The 21,968-nt window shown below is 36.6% G+C and overlaps 2 protein-coding genes and 1 long non-coding RNA gene across 3 annotated transcripts; 1 reads left to right on the top strand and 2 right to left on the bottom strand.

Moving 5' to 3' along the window:
* Nucleotides 1-1,818: 1,818 nt before the first annotated feature.
* On the bottom strand, nucleotides 1,819-8,087 carry LOC106158586 (uncharacterized). The gene is made up of 8 exons (XM_013534639.2): nucleotides 7,686-8,087; nucleotides 6,495-6,774; nucleotides 6,113-6,162; nucleotides 5,724-5,819; nucleotides 4,844-5,014; nucleotides 4,057-4,187; nucleotides 3,679-3,904; nucleotides 1,819-3,049 (listed from the first exon to the last, which is right to left on the bottom strand). The coding sequence occupies exons 1-8, from the start codon at nucleotides 7,726-7,728 to the stop codon at nucleotides 3,015-3,017; spliced, it is 1,032 nt and encodes a 343-aa protein (XP_013390093.2). The 5' UTR covers nucleotides 7,729-8,087; the 3' UTR covers nucleotides 1,819-3,014.
* A 2,664-nt stretch (nucleotides 8,088-10,751) lies between these two features.
* Nucleotides 10,752-18,463, bottom strand: LOC106158588 (uncharacterized). Its single transcript, XM_087005930.1, has 7 exons — nucleotides 18,179-18,463; nucleotides 17,625-17,674; nucleotides 14,285-14,380; nucleotides 13,549-13,719; nucleotides 12,750-12,880; nucleotides 12,374-12,599; nucleotides 10,752-11,703 (listed from the first exon to the last, which is right to left on the bottom strand). Exons 1-7 carry the CDS (start codon nucleotides 18,217-18,219, stop codon nucleotides 11,669-11,671), a joined length of 750 nt encoding a protein of 249 aa, XP_086862056.1. The 5' UTR covers nucleotides 18,220-18,463; the 3' UTR covers nucleotides 10,752-11,668.
* Nucleotides 14,679-17,090, top strand: LOC147763774 (uncharacterized). Its single transcript, XR_015333225.1, has 2 exons — nucleotides 14,679-15,537; nucleotides 16,821-17,090. It is a non-coding gene; the product is annotated as an uncharacterized LOC147763774 (long non-coding RNA).
* Nucleotides 18,464-21,968: the final 3,505 nt, after the last annotated feature.

Raw genomic sequence — 21,968 nt, 5'->3', positions numbered from 1 at the left:
TTTTATGTAGAAACTGCATGTGTCTAGTTAGTCGAATTTGACACACTCTGTAGTTAAAGAAAACCTCTAGATAAAAGATACTGATGGGTTATTCGATCACACTTTTTCAACAAATTGATCACTAATAATAATAATAATAATAATAATAATAATAATAATAATAATAATAAAGCTAATTGCCAGAAGACATCGGTTCATTTGAAGTCAGAAAATGTTTTACAGTGAAGGAGGCGGCATGCATTCTAAATAATTCAAACCCATGTTAAATGAAAATGTGCACGAGGGAGGGTGCACGTTGACCTTAACTATGGCAATGCCTCCAGGCCACGTAGAAAGAGTTTCACTTAATCTTTATATGTACATATACATGTTCTGAAACATTATGAGAACCAGTGAACGCTAAAAAGACAAGAGATTAAAGAAACCAGAGAGGGTAAAACAAATCGAAGGGTTATATAAAATGTGTTGTACAAAATGTAATGTACCGTAGGGGTCATGGAAAGGTCGGGATGAGACAAGGAAAAGAACGTTTTGCTTAATTGTCACCTTAGGTAACCATTAAAGTACCATGAAAGCATGCACACAAGAAGCATGCATACTTCTGCTAACGCTGGTCTATCACTAAGCATCTTTACTGCTACAAAAATATTGGCGTTACTTTTTAGTATCTCAGGCACCTTTTACACCGGGTATGCAAACGCATGAAGAAAGACTAATTTAGCACACATTAACAGTGCCGATATACATGGGTCCCTGTCGGTATCTAAAAGCGCCTCAAAGCAAAGATGGCGAAGAGGATGGAGAAGCGAGGCAAAATATCGATACAAGTGCCCTAAGCAGGCGATAGACCATACAAGAAAGGATGACACGCACAGATTCACCCGGATGAATAGAAATAGGAATGTGCTTCGCGATGTAAATGTTACTTGTTTTCTTTCGCTTATTTACTGCCCGTGTCTCACCCACTGACGGATTTACTTTAAGAGGACCCCCCCTTCGCTTTCTAAAAATATATCACACCAATATTTCCCTCTTGAAATTAGAATTTTGACAAGCTGAATCATACATGTAGTTCTAAACCGTACCAGAGGCACCCTTTGCCCTCCAAAACACCAAAATATTTTGGAGCCCTTCACTGCGCTTGAGCAGGCCCCAAACCCCACGCCAAGGGGGCAATGGTCGGCTTCGCGTCCGAGGACTGGCGTTCCGGATCCCCCTTCAAAAAATGCTGGATCCGCCCCTGGTCTCACAATTTTTTCTGCTTTGCAAAAGTAACACATACATTGTAGATATTATTTTAAATATAATTCCCTATTCATTAAAGCAGTATGACCTACCCTTCTCTGCTGGGTATCGCACGCCCGGCTGCTTTTGACATAAAAATAGACTATACTTTACGAGACAACCCGTATCAAGGCTTTTTAACATTCTGATGGCGTGTTGTATTATGTCAGCTTGATGTGAGGATCATGTACGTAAACAAACCATATACCTCACAGAGGCAGATCCAGGATTATTTGAAGGGGGCGGGGGCGCGGATACAAAGCCGAGCCTCACGTGGGGTTTGGGATCTTAAAATTTTTTGTATTTTAGAGGGCGAACGGTTCCATTTTCTATGGGTTAAAACTATGATTCAGCTAGTCAAAATTAGACTTTCAGGAGGGCACCATTGGTGTGATTTTCTTCAGAAATCGAAGGGGGTCCGGATCCCCCTGCCCCCTCCTTAAATCCGCCACTTCCTCATGTGATCTGCAGAGAATAAATTCACTTTAGGGTGCATTTTTCTGATTTTTGGCGTTTTGGTTGAATATTCTTGGTAATACATTCTTGATATTATAGGTACGTTATCAGTTTCCGTAAAATGTTGTCAGTTTTAACTTTTCGGCTCCGTTGCTTGCATAGTCACTCTTTCTCAGTTTTTAATTCCATTTATTATTATTATTATGTTTATCTTAAGTTTGAAACACAAATTTGAGAAATATGGTGATTTAGAAAGTAAAAATTTTTGATAATTTTGATAATTGCGACAGGAATGGAGGTCCGCTAGGAACTGCAGTCTATTCGTCCCATATACTAACTTCAGTTAAACCTAACCTGTACTAATCATATTGGACCCTGGATTCCCATTCCTAGGACTACCATTCTTGTCAAACCAGTAATTTACACGACCTCGCCTTTAATACCCTTTGTGGTTACTTCTGTTATCAATTGTGTTATTCAGATACTTTTTCAAGTCAAAACTTTCCCTAACATACTCAAAAATGACTTCTTATTGTATAAAAAGTCCAAGATACAGGCATTCGAGGCATCAAAACAAAAAATCCAAATTTTTTATAAAAGGGTTGTTCAAATTGCATAGAATTTGGCAAACTGCCGCTGAATAATATAAATATTATTTTCATAAAAGTAAAAAATGGGTGGCCAAATTAAAAAATTTTATGCACTAATTTAAATTTACTTGTGCTAGACAGTGCGCATAAATTATAATGTTTAACCAATAAAAATATCTGTTGGAGTAGACCTCCCATAAAAATAAGCTGGATGTGGTGTGCATTCTTTTTTAAATTATATAGATTTCCAAAAACTATAATATCTCTTCATTCGACTTAAGGCGTTTAGACAGATATGCTGAGAACAACCTAAACGGATGTAAAACATCTACTACTGGAATACAGCAGAGGAATCCACGGTACAAAACAGTGAAACATCGAGGGAAGTCAAAATAATGCAAATAGACCTATAACACAATATACATGTATGTGTCACTGATGTAACTGAATTGTTCACTTTGAGGAAGAGTCCATTTTCATGTTTGAACAGAAATGTTCACGGGTCGATCATCCTAAGCCTTCAGAGAGGGTTGATATTGCGTCAGATGTGAACAAGGTATTCCTCTTGTTTGGAAACCAATTAACACTTGAAACTGAGTTTTGTTTTCGACGGGAAGTTGATACTTGGGTTCCAATATAGGCTTCTTTCTCTGTTGTTTCTCATCTCCGGTCTTAATGATATTGTTAGCCGTCTACGCAGTCCACAGGACCACGAAAACCTACAAAAAGTTTTGAATCTTAGAATAGATGAAGTGAATATTGTTGTTCAAGATAAAGTGTCTCCTGATGTAGCACTAAAATTTATTTTGAATTTTTTATAATTGATGCTAATAATTTATTGCATTACACTCTGTCTGTATTTAACGAAAACTTTCTCTCTAGTGAATCTAGTAGTAGCTTTTCAATTTCTAATCAGAGAAGACCAAACTTAATTTTGTTGAAACCTTATTTTGCCGCCATCACTTTCTGTCACCGTCCGTCCTTTCCTCTTATTTAACATACCCAAAGTTTGAAAAAAATTCCCTCTTCGGTCTATTTTTTATATTAATAAATACTCCCTCACGAAAATAGTGCCACCCCTATTGCATTTGACTTTTTGACTCCATACGCGTCACGTGCATCATCTAATCCATGTGACACTGTACAAAATTAAATTGTGACTTTGTTTTTTATTATCGAAAGCTTATTCATTGGTTGAACAATCTGTAAATTTGTGTGAAAAAAAATCCGCTTAGAAGCAGAATAAAACATTGGTTTATTACTTGATTTTTATATCGATTTTTGCATTACCTTAGGGTGGCACTTTTGTGATAGGGGAGTAAATATTAAATATATGCGCATGATTCACCGTGTTTAGTAGCCGCTGCGTCGCATAATTTCTTAAACTTCCCACTGGAGACCAGTTTGTTGAACCCTACGTTCCAATGGGAGTTGAAGTCGTTATCTTTCCGTGTCATCATCCCGTGTCCAGCCTCCGAGCAATAAAAACCACCGACAGGGACTTGTTCAAACTCGGGGTTGGCTCCTGATGTATGGCCTGCCATAGCCAGGACAGGTAAAAATGCTACATCTATCTGTTTGTGAAAATGGGTTATATATTATTTGCAGTATACTTACTAAAACTTACTAGATCTTACTTATTAACGTAATATGGAACGTCTCAAAGTAAATGACTACTACTTATGATGCAACGGTAAAAAACTGTATTAATGGATTAATATCTTACCTCGCCACTTTTCAACTTGGCAAAGATATCTCCAGCATTCGGAGCGTGGACGACGGTCATATTGTCCTGACCCGTGACGCCGGTCCATCTGGCCAGACAGTTCTCGTCACAAACCCAGCCATCAACGAAGCCTTGAATAATTCAGATATTTTTCAAATTATTTTTAATTAATTATTTTTATTATTATCAAATATATATCTACATATCAAACTTTATGACGGTCAAAGGACGGTTAATGTAAATTTTATCTTCTCCACGATCCTCATTAATTTATCATTTTATATGTATCTTCGTATTATTAGTCAAATCTCCCAATACAGACGAACAAGACATCATCAGGGAATATACACGTACAGGTGCTGCAGCAGCTTCTACCTGAATTTACTGATTAAATCTCATAATTGATTGAAGAAACGATTCTTGTAACTTTGAGTGCATTATAGTGTATACTGATAATGTTCATTGTTAAAAAGAATTTCTCAAATAATAAACCAACCAAGATTTAATAATAATTTTTTTTCAAACCACCACTCTAAAATTCTATTAACTTGTAAGACACCAAGATGTGCTACACCACCTTCACCTTAATTTACCTAGTCTGCAGTTTGAAGTAACCATTATTGTAACTTAAGTACGTACATGTAACAGTGTACTGATAATTTTCTATAGTTGAAAAACGAGTACCATCATCAACCGAAGATCCTAAAATTGTTTTCCCCTACTTTTTTCTTTTTGATACACGAACGCTTATCAAATTTATATACTTTCACCAGTAACTGCACTTTACCTGTTTTCTTGTTAGCTAAACTTCTGGACGTAAACAAAACAGCGTTCCCTGTTTTGACAAATAAAGAAATGGTCAGGGGCTTAACGTATGACGAAGAAAAACTGAAGACCTGAAGCCTCTGTACGGTACCAGACCAGCCGGTGCAGGCATCGTACCAACGGCCTATCAAACCTGAAATGCAGTACAATTCCAACGCTTTAGGCATGTTTGTATACAGCGTTTAAATGAACAATGCTGTTTAAAAATAACTTGCTCCAAATGGTAATATACTGCTCTAAAATTTACGATGCTAAAGTTTGAACCTTGTGTACTGTTATTTAACGTAATCAATTCTAAGACAAAACCATCAATCTGGATGACATTTTTGCATTAACTGTGTTTATACAATGAAAAAAAAAAACACTTTGCGCTCATTAACACTATCAATTATGATCATTTCAGGGAGTGAAATACTTGGTAAATGTAAAATTAGAAAAAAGTATGTTGCCTCCAAAATTCCTGGGGCACTGCCTGAGAAGAACTTGGGGTTCTGATGAATAGATAGCATGTTTGCGATCACCATGTGAATAGCCATTGGGATAAGCTTTAACCGACACATTTTTATACCCAACTAAACACCGTGTTTTGTTACTGGAGGAAAGAGGGGGGTGGGGGTATATGCAATCGTTTTTAAATTTGATTAAATTGGTGCACATTTATTCATTAACACTGTACCGAAGAAAAACATAGCCTCCAGTTTAGTTCAACCTTTGATGAAGTCCCTCGGGTCATTTCCTTAGGCTTATACTCGAGGGAGGGGATTAAGATATTTATCACCTTAATAATAAAACAATTCTGAAATGGTGTAGTCTATGAGACAATACTAAAACAACCGACGTACCATGCCCGCCGTGTGAGGGTTGTCCTGGGGTGGTGTCCCAGCAATTGCTGTACTTGTCCCTTACGGTGCGACAGACCATGCCGGCCTCTTTACACACTAAAGAGAAATTGTTATTTGAAATTCAAACCTTTCTGTTTCTTTTTGTCGATATGTGTGTGTGTATTCTTTCAGATTTTATTTCCTTGTTTTCCTTTCAGACTTTGATCCAAAATCAAATTTAGCAGTAATATCATACATGTATATTACATTTGTTTTCCATCTTGGAAAATTAAATGTATTCATATGCTTATTTGTACATCTTTCAAACATATGGACTGGTAGAGAGGAAATGGGAATAAATCTGTGATAAAATTCTGCAATAAAAAAGTTAAAATGAAATGTCTATTTACCCGCGTCAATTAAATCCAAATTAAAGCCTGTCAAGTAGCCGGAGGAGTCCCTGAAAATGAAAACATCACGGGTATATTAAACACATTAGAATTTTTCTCAACACATATGAATGTCAGCAGAAGTGACAGTATTCGATAAAGTTTTACAACCTCGTAGCCTCTTATTACTGATTTTAGAGAAACCACACTATGTTTATTACAATTTCCTCAGTGGCGGATTTTTTTTTTGGGGGGGGGGGGGGGGGGGGGGGCGGGGGGGGGGGGTCAGGGGGGTCCTGACCCTCCTTCGATTTCTTAGTAGGCCTAAATCACACCACTGGTCCCCTCTTGAAATTAGAATTTGAATACACGTAATATCTACAACACACAGAAATCTACCTACATATATTCAAAAGGGCCAATATCATGTCCTAGAGCAATCGTGAATATCCTTCTTCCTGATGATGATGAGACTGCTGAGCCTGAACTCCCAACAGAACTCCCAGCAGACGAACCTTGTCCAGAGGTGCTGCCACCTATTGTCGTTTGGTCGCCTTGGATGGTGATGTTTGGAGTGGTCGAGGATCTCGACACTGCCACTACAGCTATAACTATTGCTACTACAGTGACGATTGCACACATTGCTACCAGTGCTGTCAAAATGCGGTTTCCTGAAGGACCAACTTAAAAAACAACATTTTTGATTGACACTTTGTTGACATTAATAATTATTTCAAACTCAAAAATAAAATAAACAAACAAAAATATATTACGGTTAGATAAGGTAGATGGATAGATAATAATGTTATACTTCACTATATGGTTGGCAATTTTTACTACCCAAATGACGGTTCTTCTCTTCTTTCCCATGTGGTCAATAATAAAAAGAACAAACTGGTGACACGGTGTCAATACATGTAGCAGATAATGATAACAACCTGTAACTCCTACTGCATATAGTTATATCAGAGAGTATAGAGAGAATGATCTGGGCCTGAATAGTATAAAGACAAAGATAATTCTCAGTAAAGAAACAGTTTAGCTCTGGTCTGTAGCATGTATACAAACATTATTAAATTAAAACTTGCTCACAGACAATTTGTACCAGAACAACACCCAAATTATCGGTGAACTGTGGGGAGCAATCACAGCAAAGATAAGGAAAATCTCGAAGGAGGAATGTGTTTGAGAAATCGACAATTTTTTGTGGCGTATGCAAGTGTGCATCCATTTGGAGCAAATTCTTAAAAAGAACTTTTATCCAAAGTGACCAAGATAATTGCAACTTTGGGCAATGATCATACTCATATTGAAGTAACAGTCCAGCAAATTTCTTGAATTTTGATGGACCTTTGTAGGATTTCATAAATTTTTTTATGGTTTCTTTCTTTTTTTGGTCACCCTGTACTGTCTATCACAGACATCCTGAGAGCTATTACAGATACTGGACATTCGCCCACAGTGCATGGGACGTACTTATAGAGCAGCGTTATAGAGCAGGGAACATGATGATTATAATGATAATGATAATGTGGTTAAAAATGTACCGGATTAACGTAGTGTTCTTTTTTATACTTTGGTATATTTAAGTTACCTGCAGGAGCAGTGCTACTTTCCATGATTTCAAATTTCTGCATCACTCTGTAAAAAAATGATAAATTTGTTAAAATTTGAGTAACTAGAAATGTGCAGTTTCTATACAAAACAGTTGAAAGTAGAACTGGTTGTTGCCTTAAAATACTGTACCCTTTTTCTGGCGTTGGTGGTTAACATAGCAGCTAATTTGGTACACTCGTGGTCTCAGTTGAAGAATTACTCTAGTTTAGAGAAATGGAAGGGTTATACGATCATACTTTTTCAACAAATTGGTCAATAATAATAATTATTATAATAATAGAGCTGATCACTAAAAGACATCCATGGGTTCATTGGAAGTCACTGAACCAGGAAATGTTTACAGTGAAGGAGGCGGCATGCATTCTAAATAATTCGAATCCATGGTAAATAAAAGTGTGCACGAGGGAGGGTGTACGTTGGCCTTAAGTATAGCAGTGCCTCCAGGCACTGAACTTCACTTAATTATTTTAAGCACATGTACATGTTATTAAATATTATGAGAACCACTGCATGTTAAGAAGACTAGAAATTAAATTAACCAGGCAGGGAAAGACAAGCACTTAACAAAACGAAGGGTTATAAAACAAAAACATGCAGATACACTGTACTCACGCACACTCCCTATCTTTCTCTCTTACCTACTGCGGTATTGTCATTTAAACATTTCACAAACAAGGTTTTAAAAAATCGCGACCTTGGCTGATAATAGTTCACAAGGAGAATATAAATATTTTTAGTATGTGAAATTAGTCGTGTTGAAGTGTAGGGGTGATGGGAGAGGTCGGGATACGACAAGGAAAACGCCATCATAGCAAGGTTTTGCTTACTTATCACATTAGGTAACCATTTAACTAAACATTGCATCATACCATAAAAAATGAGAAGAATGCGTACTTTTGTTAACGTTGGTGTTTAACGAAGCCTAGCATATTCACCAGTTCTTAAAATAAATACATTGGCCCTACGTTTTAGTATCTTAAGCACCTCTTACACAGGTATTTGAACGCTTGACGAAAAGACTATTCACAAATGTGTATGACTGAAAATAAGTGGGAGACGATGTACAAATACGAAAAACAATACACTGTGTATCCGCACATAATTTGGAATAAATTTATGCTGGCTGATTCTCGCGAATTAGAGTCGAAAACATTTGGACGAGTAGACATTCACTCGGTTGTTCTTTGGTTGTCATAGCTGTTAATGATATTTAATGTAGGTCGTGGAAAAAAACATTTTTGATAATTTCATTACCTCCCTGTCCAATGTAGTAACATGTACTGGAGATAAAAATAGGGAAAGCTACAGCCAAGTTGGCGGTTTAAAACATTCACAAAAAAAGATGTTTTAATATTGACTTGCAAGTAGTGAAAACAAATAACGCCATTCGAGACAGAGGTAAATGCGTTAGAAAATGACTATGTATATATGTAACCACGAATTAAATGTTTGGAATAACAATTAAGCACACGAAAACAGTGTCAATTTATATGCGTCCCTGTAGGTAGCAAAGCGCCTGAAAATAATAATAAAATAAACAAATAAATAAAAATAAAAAAGGAAAGGGAAAAGCGAGGTAAAAATACCTATGCAGGCGATAAGTACAAAAGGACAATAGACACCGATTCAACCAGCTCGACCAGACTGAATACAAAGAATAAATGCACAGGCTTCACTATGTAATTGTTAAAGGGATAACGACTGTTCATTTTGGCAAAAAAAAGGTTTACTGGGGTGAAAGACAATTTTCCCCATACTTTCCAATGGTAAATGAATCCATTCCTACATTCAAAGTTACGGGCCCCTGACCATAGCTATTAATTCTGTGAGTTACTTCCGTCCACATATTTGCAATTGGGTTCATATCTGGGGAGTTTGCAGGCCAGGGCAGTTGCTGAACGAACTGGTTTGGAAGAAAAAAACAATGATTCTGATCGCTCGATGTGGAGGTGCGTAGTCGTCTTGGTACACAAAGTTGTTCCTGAAGATAACTTACAAAAGGAAGCATTGTTTGCTCTAAAATGTCTCTGTAGGAATCCTGTCTCAGGTTGCCTTCTTGAAAAACCAATTGGTTCTGGGCACCGGCATGAAATGCTCCTTAAACAGAGACGTTACCACCCCCTGCTTGCTCCCCAGGCAGTATACAATCATCGTTTTATGGGTCTCGTACACGTCAGCGGATAGGGATTCAGTCGTCAATCCTAAATACTACATATCTGGCCCCATCACTGAAAATGATGTGATTACAGTGCGATGGCTGCAAACGCACGTGGTCCCCAGCCCAATGCAAACGTTGTTGTATTTAACCTCCTATTAACAGTGGTTTCCGTACTGGCCTTCGTGCAAAATAACCGGTACCTGAAACGGGCGTTTGAATGACATTCTGCCACTCTTTTCTGAGGACACTGGTTGTCTTTGTACGACCAGCACAGCACACTCTAAGTAGAAGGCGATCCTGTCTTCCTGATGTGATTACGCGGGCACCCAGGTCGAGGTATTTGGTAGGTGTCCCTGTTGTAGCATGGTTCGTGTAGCCTGGCAATAGTTGTTTCTGGCAATTTTCTGGCATTTTCTCTGAGAGCAAGAATCCTATAGTAAGCTGCGTTGCTGAGATTCTGTCAAGTTTCAGAGCGATGCCTTTGTTGCTTCTCGAAATAAAACTCCAAAGATTGGCCAAACCTATGCGTTTTTATACAAAGGCAGAAATTGCCGAAAAGACCACCCCTCACATTTCTGACCACAGAACATGGACGAAAGAAAACGTGAAATTCTTTAAACTTACAGGTATTTCTTCTTGATCAAAATACGGAAGTAGACGTAAAGATTTAAAGATGGGTCAATTTCGCTATCATATTAGCATATCATCACAGCATATATACAACCTGCAATTAACCTTCCTACGATTTAAACGCATTTTGCAATATCATTTTCAGTCTGCCAAATGAAGCATTTCAATCTGCCAAGTGGATTTACCTTTAATGTATACAATCAACAGAAAAATTCCAATATACTTTCTCAAAACGACACCAGAAAGCAAATTAAATCAAATTTTAATCAACCAGAAGGTCAGTTTCAACATTTGCTTATTTAACCATTCCTGTCAAACCAGCTATTTACTCAACCTTGCCTTTCAATAAAGGTTATTTCTATTATCATTTATGTTATTCAGATACTTAAAAGTAAAACTTTTGCATAACAGACTCAAAACTGACTTCTGTTCTAATTGTATAAAAAGTTCAAGATGGAGGCATTCCAGGCATCAAAACAAAAATCCAATTTTTGAACTACTGTTGTTTATAAAAGGGTTGTTCAAATCGCATGTAATTTGGCTATCTATCACAGAAAAGTATAAATATTATTTTCATAAAAGGAAAAATTGGTGACCAAATAAAAAATTATCAATGCACTCATTTAATTTTTTTTTTGCGAGACAGTGCACATAAATTCTAATGTTAAACCAATAAAAATACGTGTTGGAGTATACCTCTTACAAACACAAGATGGATATGGTGTATATTCTTTTTTTATAAATATCCAAGGACTATAACATATCTACATTTGATTTAAGGCGTTTAGACTGAGAGCAACATAAACGGATGTATAACAACTACTACTGGGATATAGCAGAGGAATATATGGTACACACGGTGAAACTATCGAAGCAAATAAAAAATATGCAAATAGGCCTATAACACAATATACATGTATATGTCAACGACGTAACTGAATTGTTCACTTTGAGGAAGAGTCCATTCTCATATTTGAAACAACAGAAATGTTCACGGGTCGATAATCCCAAGGCTTCAGAGAGGGTAGATATTGCGTCAGATGTGAACAAGGTATTCCTCTCGTTTGGAAACCAATTAACACTTGAAACTGAGTTTTGTTTTTGACAGGAAGTTTGTTCCAATATTGGCTTCTTTCTCTTTTAATTTTCAATCTCCGGACTTAATGATATTGTTAGCCGTCGACGCAGTCCACGGGACCACGAAAACCTACAAAAAGTTTTAAAACTTAGATAAGACAATTATAATTGCTCAAGATAAAGTGTCTCCTAATGTTGCACTAAATTTGCAACTGTTAATAAATTATCTTCATTATTTATTGCATTACACTTTGTCTGCATTTAACGAAACGTTTATATCTAGTAAATCTAGTGGTTGCTTTTCAATTTCTATTTAGAATAGACCAAACGTAATTTTGATTAAATCTTATTTGCCTTTATCACTTATTTCCCAGCCTGTCATCGTCCGTCCTTTCCTCACATTCAACATACCCAAGTTGATATCCGAAGTTTGAAGAAAAATGCCTCTTCGGTCTATTTTCATATTGATATAGTATATTCATACATGTACAGTATATACTCCCTCATGAAAAAAGTGCCACCCCTACCACATTTGACTTTTTAACTCCGTGCACGTCACGTGTATCCTCTAATCCAGCGGATACTGTAAATAAAATATAAACTAAATTGTGACTTTCATTTTTTATTATTGGAAGCTTATTCATTGGTTGTACAATCAGTTAATTTGTATAAAAAAATCCGTTTAGAAGCTGAATAAAACATTGTTTTATGAATTGATTTTTTACATCAATTTTCCCATTACCCTAGGGTGGCACTTTTGTGATAGAGGAGTAAATATTAAATATATGCATATGATTCACCGTGTTTAGTAGCTGCTGCGTCACATAATTTCTTAAACTTCCCACTGGAGACCAGTTTGCTGAATCCTACGTTCCAATGGGAGTTGAAGTCGTTATCTTTCCGTGTCATCATTCCATTCCCAGCCAGCGTGCAATACAAACCGTCCCCAGGGACTTTTTCAACCCCGGGATTGGCTCCAGATGCATAGCCCGCCATTGTGATGGCAGGTAAAAATGCTACATCCATCTGTTTGTGAAAATGGGTTATATATAATTTGCAGCATACTTAACAGAACAATAGATCATACTTATTAATGTAATATGGAAATTTTCAAGGTAAATGACTACTACGTATGACGCAACGGTAAAATACTGTATTAATGGAATAACATCTTACTTCACCACTTTTCAACTTGGCAACGATATCTCCAGCAGATGGAGCGTGGACGACGGTCATATTGTCCTGATTCGTGACGTCGGTCCATCTGGCCAGACATTTTTCATCAGTAATCCATCCATCAACGAGACCTTCAATAATCCAGGTTTTTTTCATTAATTTTTATTATTATCAAATTAATTAATTAATTTGTTTATTTATTCATTTATTTACATCAAACTTTATCAGGGTCAAAACACGGTTAATGTAAATTTTATCTTCCACGTAGCCCTCATTAATTTACAATTTTATTTGTATTTTCGTATTATTGGTCGAACCTCCCTACGTCGTAACACATTATAATACACTAAAGTTAACCTACTGTAGATGGTACAGAACTGATATACGGACTAAACCAATAAAGACCAACAAGACAACAGCATCAGGGAATATACAGGCGCTATAGCGACTTCTACTTGAATTGATTCAGTAAATCTGTTAATTGTTTGGGCAATCAATTATTGTAACTTTAAGTGCATTGCAGTGTATACTGATAATGTTGTTTGTTGAACAATATTTCTCAAATAATAAACTAACCAAGATTTAATTCTTCACACAACTACTCTAATGTTCTAGTACCTAACAAGTGTGCTATAACACCTTTACCTTAATATACTTAGTTGTAATTTTGAGTGCGTAACATTGTGTATTGATAATTTTCTATATTTGAAAAATGAATATTATCATCAATTAAAGATCTTAACATAGCCCGTTTTTCGATACGCAAATTAATATACTTTCACCAGTAATTGCAATTTACCTATTTTCTTGTTAGCTAAATTTCTAGGAGGAAACAAAACAGCGTTCCCTGTTTTGACATATAAGTAACAGATCAGGGGCTTTAGGAATGACGAAGAAAAACTGAACACCTGGATCCTCTCTAAGGTACGAAACCAGCCGGTGCAGGCATCATACCAACGGCCCATCAAACCTGAAATGTAGTATAATCCCAGCGCAATAGGTATGTTCTTATACAGCGTTTACATGAACATGCCGCTCCAAAACAACTTGCTCCAAATGGAATTATATACTGCTCAAAAGAAGTTTTTACTTTAAAAAGAGCACCCCCTATTTAGGATGCTTAAGTTTGAACCTTGCGTGCTGTTATTTAAAATTAGCAATTCTAAGGCAAAGTCATCAATCTGTATTGTATCAATTATAAAGTATCAATTATGATCAATTCTTGGGTGAAATACGTTAAAATGTTGCCTCCCTAATTCCGGGGGGAAGGGGGGAGTATGCCTGGGTAAAACTTGGATTCTGATGAATAAAGATCTTGCAATCATTGCAATCATTGCGAAAATCGCACTGCAAAAGCTTTAACCGACATATTATTTAGCAATTACCCGACTTAACGACGTGTTGTGTTACTGGAGAAAATGAAGGCTTTGGTGTGCAAAGAACTAATTTGGGGAATTAAGATGTTTATCACGTTAACAATAAAACAATTTTGAAGTGCTGTAGTCTATGAGACAGCACCAAAATAACTCACGTACCCTGGCCGCCGTGTGAGGGTTGTCCTGGGGTGGAGTCCCAGCAGTTGTTATACTTGTCCCATACTGTACGACAGTCCATACCGGCCTCCGTACACACTGTTGAGAAATAATCATTTGAAATTCAAACATGTGTTTAGTTTTTGTCGATATGTGTGTGTGTGTGTGTGTGTGTGTGTGTGTGTTCTTATAGATTTCCTAGTTTCCCTTTCATAATTTGATCCAAAGTCAAATTTAGGAGTAAGATTTTATATAACATTTGTTTCCACCTTGGAAAATAACATGTTTTAATACATATCCTAATATGTACTTCTTCCATTCATATACGTAGACTGGTAGAAGATGGGAATAAATCTGTGATAAAATTCTGCAAGAAGACACTAACGCATAGCAGTCATTCTTTGCTAGTGGTGCACTGCGGGGGGACCATAACAAGAATGTAATTTAAATTTAGATAGCCGACCAAATTCTCATGACATCGTTGTGTATGTTTCAATAACAAATCAAAGAAGCTGCATGAGCAAGGAGGATGTTGTTATAAAAGCAAAAAAAGAGAAAAAGCAGAAAATATATCGAAATTACCCTCAAAATGGCGTCCTTTTTTGTGGAATTTCGACCCTACCTCTATTTAGGAACAGTTTGTTTAGGGTTTGAATGAATTATTGAAGCAGGGAATACACCTACTGCAAGAACATATAATAAACAGAATGTGCAAATGGTTATTTAAATAAAAATTTATTTGAAGTCACTGAAAAATGATCACAAAATTAGCTTAACTTACGATACATGCGGTGTCCCACCCCGATGAAAATTTCATCTAATCCTATCTTTCCGTATTAAAACTGTTCAATCGTCCAAAGTAGTATTTCGGTTAGTTTGTGTCACGAAATCCATGATAATATCAGTTTTCTTAAGAATTTCACATTTATTGCTCAGCAAGGTCGATATTTCTTCACCGCGTCCCAATATTACGTTCGCAACGCTGAAACTTCAGAGATCGATTCTTATCAGACGACTTTAAAATGCCGCGTGAAAATTATACATCGATAGCGATCTTCTTCCATACTCACTAACTGATGACGTCTACACACGAATGGCTTCTTTTACACACTAAAAAAACCAGCTCAAACTGGCGGGTGGCCCATTCTGATAACATGTTACGCAATGACGCTGACGAGATAGGATGCAGGGCACAGGTGTAATTCCCTCGAATTAAACGTCACAGGATTGTTTATTGGGATCTTCTTTGTATGAAGGTGAGAAATAATGAGTTTCGTTTCATTTTTCTTCAATTGTTTCAACATATTTGTGTACCGATTGATTTTTACCATTCTATAAGTAGGGTGACTTCGTCTGAACTTTCGTTTTGCGTCTGTGTCACATGGGGGACTAAAGGTCGGGGTCCGCCATATAGATAAACGTCCCAATAAAATATTCGCCCCGATAGATACGTCTCTATACATACACGTCTCAATAGATTTACGTCTCGTTAAATTTACGTTCCGATAGATCCACCAACAGATTCCTATAAACCCACGTATCTTTAGATCCAGGTACCGCTAGATCCATCTATCTGACATCGTAATCGGCTAAAAGGCCCATATCAACTTGCGTTGTGAACTTTAGAACACATTTTTATGTTCTTTTTTGTTTTGTTTTGTTTAGAACACATTTACATGTAAATTCAGAACACTTTTTACGTGTTCGAATGTTGCATTTTGAGAACGCTTTAAACAGTGTTCTGACGCTAGAACAGTAATTAAGCGTTGTGAAATATAGAACACACTTTTGTTCTTTTTATGTTCTTTCACTGAGTATTGTGTGAAAACGATCTAGTAGAATTATATATTGCTGACTGCGTACTGCCGTTTTAAAGAAGTGCATTTTATGTACTGAGTAGTATACCAACCATTTCGAGCAATAGTGTACCTGTAATGGATCTATCGGTATTTGGATCTAAAAATACGTGGATCTATAGGTATGCGGATTTAAAGGACGTGGGTTTATGAGGACGTCATATCTATAGGAACGCAAATATATAGGACAGCAGAAAAAAATCGAATCTATCGGTATTTAAATCTAAAAAGACGTTTTTTCCGTTTTTCCTTTATGTATCTATCGGTAAGGGGAGTATAGGGACGTGTAATATTTTGGGACTAAATTTTATCCGTACGTACCCTAAAGGTCATATTAAACATGGTGACGCGGTGATACCGTATTCATGTTCTCTTGTTCTCGAAAACTAAATCATCGAAATTGAATTACTTTTTTTTAGTTTTGTCTTAAATTAAGCTGCTACACTGTATTCCGTGCGTTTAAAATTTAACCGTCTGTAAAAACAGCAATAATGGATTACTAGCAACACTTACGTTACGCAATGAAGCACCGAAAATGGGTGAAGAAAATGTGTGTCAGTAATGCGTGTTTGCCACTCATAATGCACTGTACTTTCTTTGAATAAGCAATAAACTATTTGTGATCTTAGGTTATCCATTGTTCGTTATCATAGTTAACAGATTCTGTGTGATTTTTTTTTCAGAATCCCAAGAGTGGATGCCTTAGTGAGCACAGAACAGATATCACCATTGGTCCACATATGTCAGGAAGAATGTTATAATTATGAACTTTGTGTTACACTGAACTTCATTTTGTTAAATTTTGTATTTAACTGAACTTTATTGGGTTAAAATAATAATAAAAAAATAATAATTCAGATAAAAAACTACAATCTGGAACATTCTTTAGATCAACTTTGTTCAGTGTGTGTCCCATGTGACAGAGTTACAGTAAATAAAATATGTGCATTATTCCTCTGTGTTTGTCAATTCCATTTTAAAAGCATGTGAAAGTGGTGTGCCCCTCATGAATGAAGTGTGTATGGATAATAGCAAAAAATATTGTTATTATTTACATGATTATAAAAAGTTTTTGTACCCGCGTCAATAACGTTACCGTGACCCACATATTCACCATTTTTATTAATTATGAAATGTGGATTAAATTCTTCAAAACCAGTTTTGAAGCACTGAGACAACACCCCCTTATGATTTAAACTAAAACTGAAAACATTCCATTAGACTTTCATTAGTTTGTGCAAAATACAGGTATATTACCCAGGGTAACGCGTCTTGGATTTGGTGGGTATAGCTGTTCAACTCTCCTGTGTGCCCTAAAAAGGGCAGCTGCTGTTTCCCTTTTTATGAAATGATAAACTGTGATGGTGTAGCTATCACATCGCAAAATTACAGCTTCCCAGAGAAAGTTTGAAATTTTTGGTCAAATTCAACATTTTGTAACCACTAGCAAAGAATGACAGATAGGTTAAAATGTATTGTCTATTTACCCGCGTCAATTAAATCCAAATGAAAGCCTGTCAAGTAGCCAGAGGCGTTTCTGAAAATGAAAACATAACGGGTATAACACGATAGATTTTATCTTCACAAATATTAATGTCAGCAGAAGTGACAGTATTTTATATAGTTTAACCACCCTGTAGCCACTTATTGCTGAATTAGAGAAACAGCACTATGTTAATTAATTCTTTTCAAGATAAAACGACAAAGTAGACTATAAAACATTTAGATATGACAATGACTACATGTACATGTAGATTCAGAGTATAGTTGATATAGTAAAAGTCTGAAAAATGTTATATAAAATATGTAATTGTTGCACAAATAGTTTTGTAATACGTTTCGGTTTTTCTTTGGCTCACATTTTATCTGTAAGGGATTAAATTTCTTTGAAAACATTGGAAAATAATTGTGTTATTTGAATAACAACACATTATTGGCCAAAGTCTCCATATTACTGAATTAAAACATCATTGAAAGCCAGCTTTGTGATTTTTGGGCCTCCTAACTGTGTAATATCTATAACACACAGAAATCTACCTACATATATTCAAGAGGACCAATATCATGTCCTAGAGCAATCATGAATATCCGTCCTCCAGATGATGATAAGACTGCTGAGCCTGAGATCCCAGCAGAACCCCAAGCAGACGATACTTGCCCAGAGGTGCTGCCACCTATTGTCGTTTGGTCTCCTTGAATGGTGATGTTGGGAGTTGCTGAGTATCTCGACACTGCCACTACGGCTACAACTATGGCTACTACGGTGACGATTGCAAACACTGCTATCAGTGCTATCAAAATGCGGTTTCCTGAAGGACCGACTAAAAAAACAGTAATGTTGATTGATTAATAATAATTTTAAACTAGCTTTACAAACTCAATGGAGAGCGTAAACGAAAGACTGTAAAAAACGGTATAATGCACTGAAGGTGAAATCCCCCCTGTATAAACATATATAGTAAATATATAAATATATAGTAAGTGAATGACATTAGATGATAATATGTTATACTTCACTATATACAGCATTGGTCAAAAAGGTTGTACCACCCCCATTCCCATGTACGTTTATTTACAAATGGTCAGTTCACAGGTGTAAATTGTTATAAACGGTGCTTTTTATTCTAAATACCATGTCTAACATGATTAATGGTTCAAAAAATACAAAATAGTGGTGTGAATATGCACATTTTATACCGTTTAGTCTAATTTATAACAGGTATCCCCTCAAATCCAATGTTTCATTGTGATTTCTACAGATGTAAAGAAATGTCCATTTAATTGAAAAGACGCCATCAAATGTCACCAAATTTACACACAATTAGCATTAGGATGTGCTCGTTAAAGGTCACGTGCCTAATAGCGATGGCGTCTACCGCGTACTGCAATTATCTCCTGTAGATGGCGCGACAAGCCTTCAACAAGGGTAAACATTCTGTTTCGTGGGATATTATCCCACTCTTCCTAAACAGCTTTGGGGAGTTGGTCCACATTTTTATGGGGTTGGTTCTCCTCTGAATTGCACACTCCAATTAATGTCACAGGTGATTAGTAAGTTTAATATCAGGGCTCAAAGATGGTGGTTCCACCCTTAGAACATTGTGTTTCTACAACAAATCACTTGCCAGGCGAGAAGTGTGAGCAAGTGTTCTGTTATGATGAAGCCTGGAGTTAACCCCAAAGTCAGTTCTTGAAGATGGAGTGAGATATCAAATGAGAATGCTACGTTCAGTGATCCCACAGGGACCTGAACTTGGCCATACATCACTGGAAGGGGGTCGGTTTTGCTGCAGCATCAAATTATTTCATGTATAAAGTGAGGTAAAGTGAGGGTCCGTAGACATGTTGAAAAATGCCTCTTGAAAGTGTGTGTGCAGGATAATATCGCCTGAGGTGTTAGCTCAGTCGGCATTTGGGGAACATTCCAAACCCGCGGTATTAGTACATTGTTCCTTCTGAAACAAAACGTAACTGGGGCACTTTACGGTAACATTCTCAAAAGATAGCTCACTCCATTTGCAGGAGGTGACTTCAGGGATGCTACCGGCTTCATTGTGACAACGCACTTGCTCACAGCTCTCGTCTGGCAAGTTATTTGTTGCAAAAACAGGGCTCTAAGGATGGGACAACCGTCTTTGAGCCCTGATATTAATCCTACCGAGCACCTGTGGTATTAATTGGAATGTGCATTCCAGAGGAGAACCAATTCCGAAATAATCTGGACCGATTCCGCCACGCTCTTTAGGATGAATGGGGCAATTATCACACTATACAATATTATTACCCTTGTTGAAGGCTTGTCGCGCCAACTACACGAGATAATTGCAGTACGCGGTAGACGCACACGCTATTTAGGCCAGTAAACGAGCATATTTTCCCCATTGAGGTTGGAAAAAATTGGTGACAAAGGTTTCTCAACTGATTCTGGTCCGTGGCCCAATATAATCCAAAAAATTTCCCCCATGAATCCCCCCATGGCAAAGTCCTGTTTTCGGCGAAAATCCAAAATGGCCGCCATTGAATGGGGTGGGTCACCTTGAAGTCCATATCTTGGGAACCCAATGTCACAGAAACATGTTTAAAGTATCAACTCCTACTAAGTGAGCGATCCACAATCTTTTGCAACCACTTTCAAGGTCACAGGAGGTCAAGGTCATGACCTAATCACAAGATCTATACATTTTGCGTGATGTCCACATATTGGTATCCTAATGTCACAAAAACATATTTTAGTTTTTATTTCTATTATTGAATAATGCACCGCCAATATTTTGCAAATTTATTCAGAGTCATTAGAGGTTAAGGTCATGACCCTAATTTCAAGGACACTGCATTTTTCGAGCAGAAAATTCCCATATTATCTAAACCTTTGTAATTGGATGTCACAGAAGAATGTTTAAATATGATTTCCTACTAAGTGATGTTCTGCGAATAATTTTCAAATGCTTTCTAGGCCACCAGAGGTCAATGTCATGACCTTATTTTCAAGGTCATGGCATTTTTAGCTTGAACAAAATGCCATCATGTCTATATTGTGATAACCCTATGTCACAGAAACATGTTTAAAGTATCGATTCATACTAAGTTACATATTGCCGATCATTTGAAACTACTTCTAGGATCACCACCGGTCAGGGTCATATCCTTATAACAAAGTTGTCATAACATTTAAGAAAAAATGATTTTACACTAATCAAAAACAACAATATTTCATTACAGAAAAAGCATCGGCACTACTGCATAGTACTCATTTAAATCAATGACATTCTGTTTACAAGGCTTAAGGGTATACTGTACCCATTTCAAAATCACTAAGTGTTATACAGATATATGTTTAAATAAAGCTGTGTTTTACATTATACAGGAACTAAAAGGAAAAAAAACAACATCAAGTACCTGAACCTTGTGTGAATATTACACTATATGTCAGAACTACATTGTTCAAAACTTCCTATTCTGTTGCAGGGAGGAGTCGAGCAATGCTTTGTGTTTATTCCCCAAGATAAATTACATTTCTTCAAAAACTTCAGATACATGTGGGAGACCTTTAAAGCTTAATAACATGATATAAACTTGTTTCATACTGGGCAAAGACAGCCTATTACACAATAACCATTGTAGCCTCACATAAGACATGTAAAAAATTGGAATATTCAAAATCTTATTACAGCATTCTATAATACTGCAATGGGGGAATTAACTCATTTTGGGAACATAAATATTTAGATAAAATATTATGGAATTAGAAATGAGGACGTTTTATATTGGCCACAGGCTGGGGGGAAATATAACCAGGTGGAATGGCACCTTTTTATGGTATTTACCTTCTTGCCCAGAAGTCAGGTTGCTACACCATTTGAACATCCGTAACCGTTTCTCTCCAGCTTTTAAAAACCATCAAATGTTGATTTCTCATTGATATACACTTCCAGTGCTTCTCTCGAATCTTCAAACTTACTAACCACAAGTTTATCACAATTGCTAGCTGTGGGTCTCTATACTAACAGTAGGTCTACATGTTGTTGTGGCATAGCAGTGTTAGGTATGGGTCGAATAAAAGAGTCCCTTTCAAAGAAGAAATACATTTTCCTGGACAAATTCAAGGAGCAATTTGACTGCATGATGGACAGTGGTTAAAGGGCAAATGTATCCCCTGCAGATAAGTTGGACTATTTACTACAATGCAACTTGAGGATAAGGCAGTCTGCATTAATGCACAACATTCAATAAGCATTTATTACCACCTGATCAACTGATATTTGTTAGAAGGCTATTTCTACATAATGAGCTTCAAACTGAGGGATACAAAGTCCTTTACATACGTGTTAGAT

Source organism: Lingula anatina, chromosome 2, assembly GCF_051362555.1.
Source record: "Lingula anatina isolate TDL-2025a chromosome 2, LinAna3.0, whole genome shotgun sequence".
Lineage (NCBI taxonomy): Eukaryota > Metazoa > Brachiopoda > Lingulata > Lingulida > Lingulidae > Lingula > Lingula anatina.
This window is presented reverse-complemented; position numbering and strand designations above follow the sequence as displayed.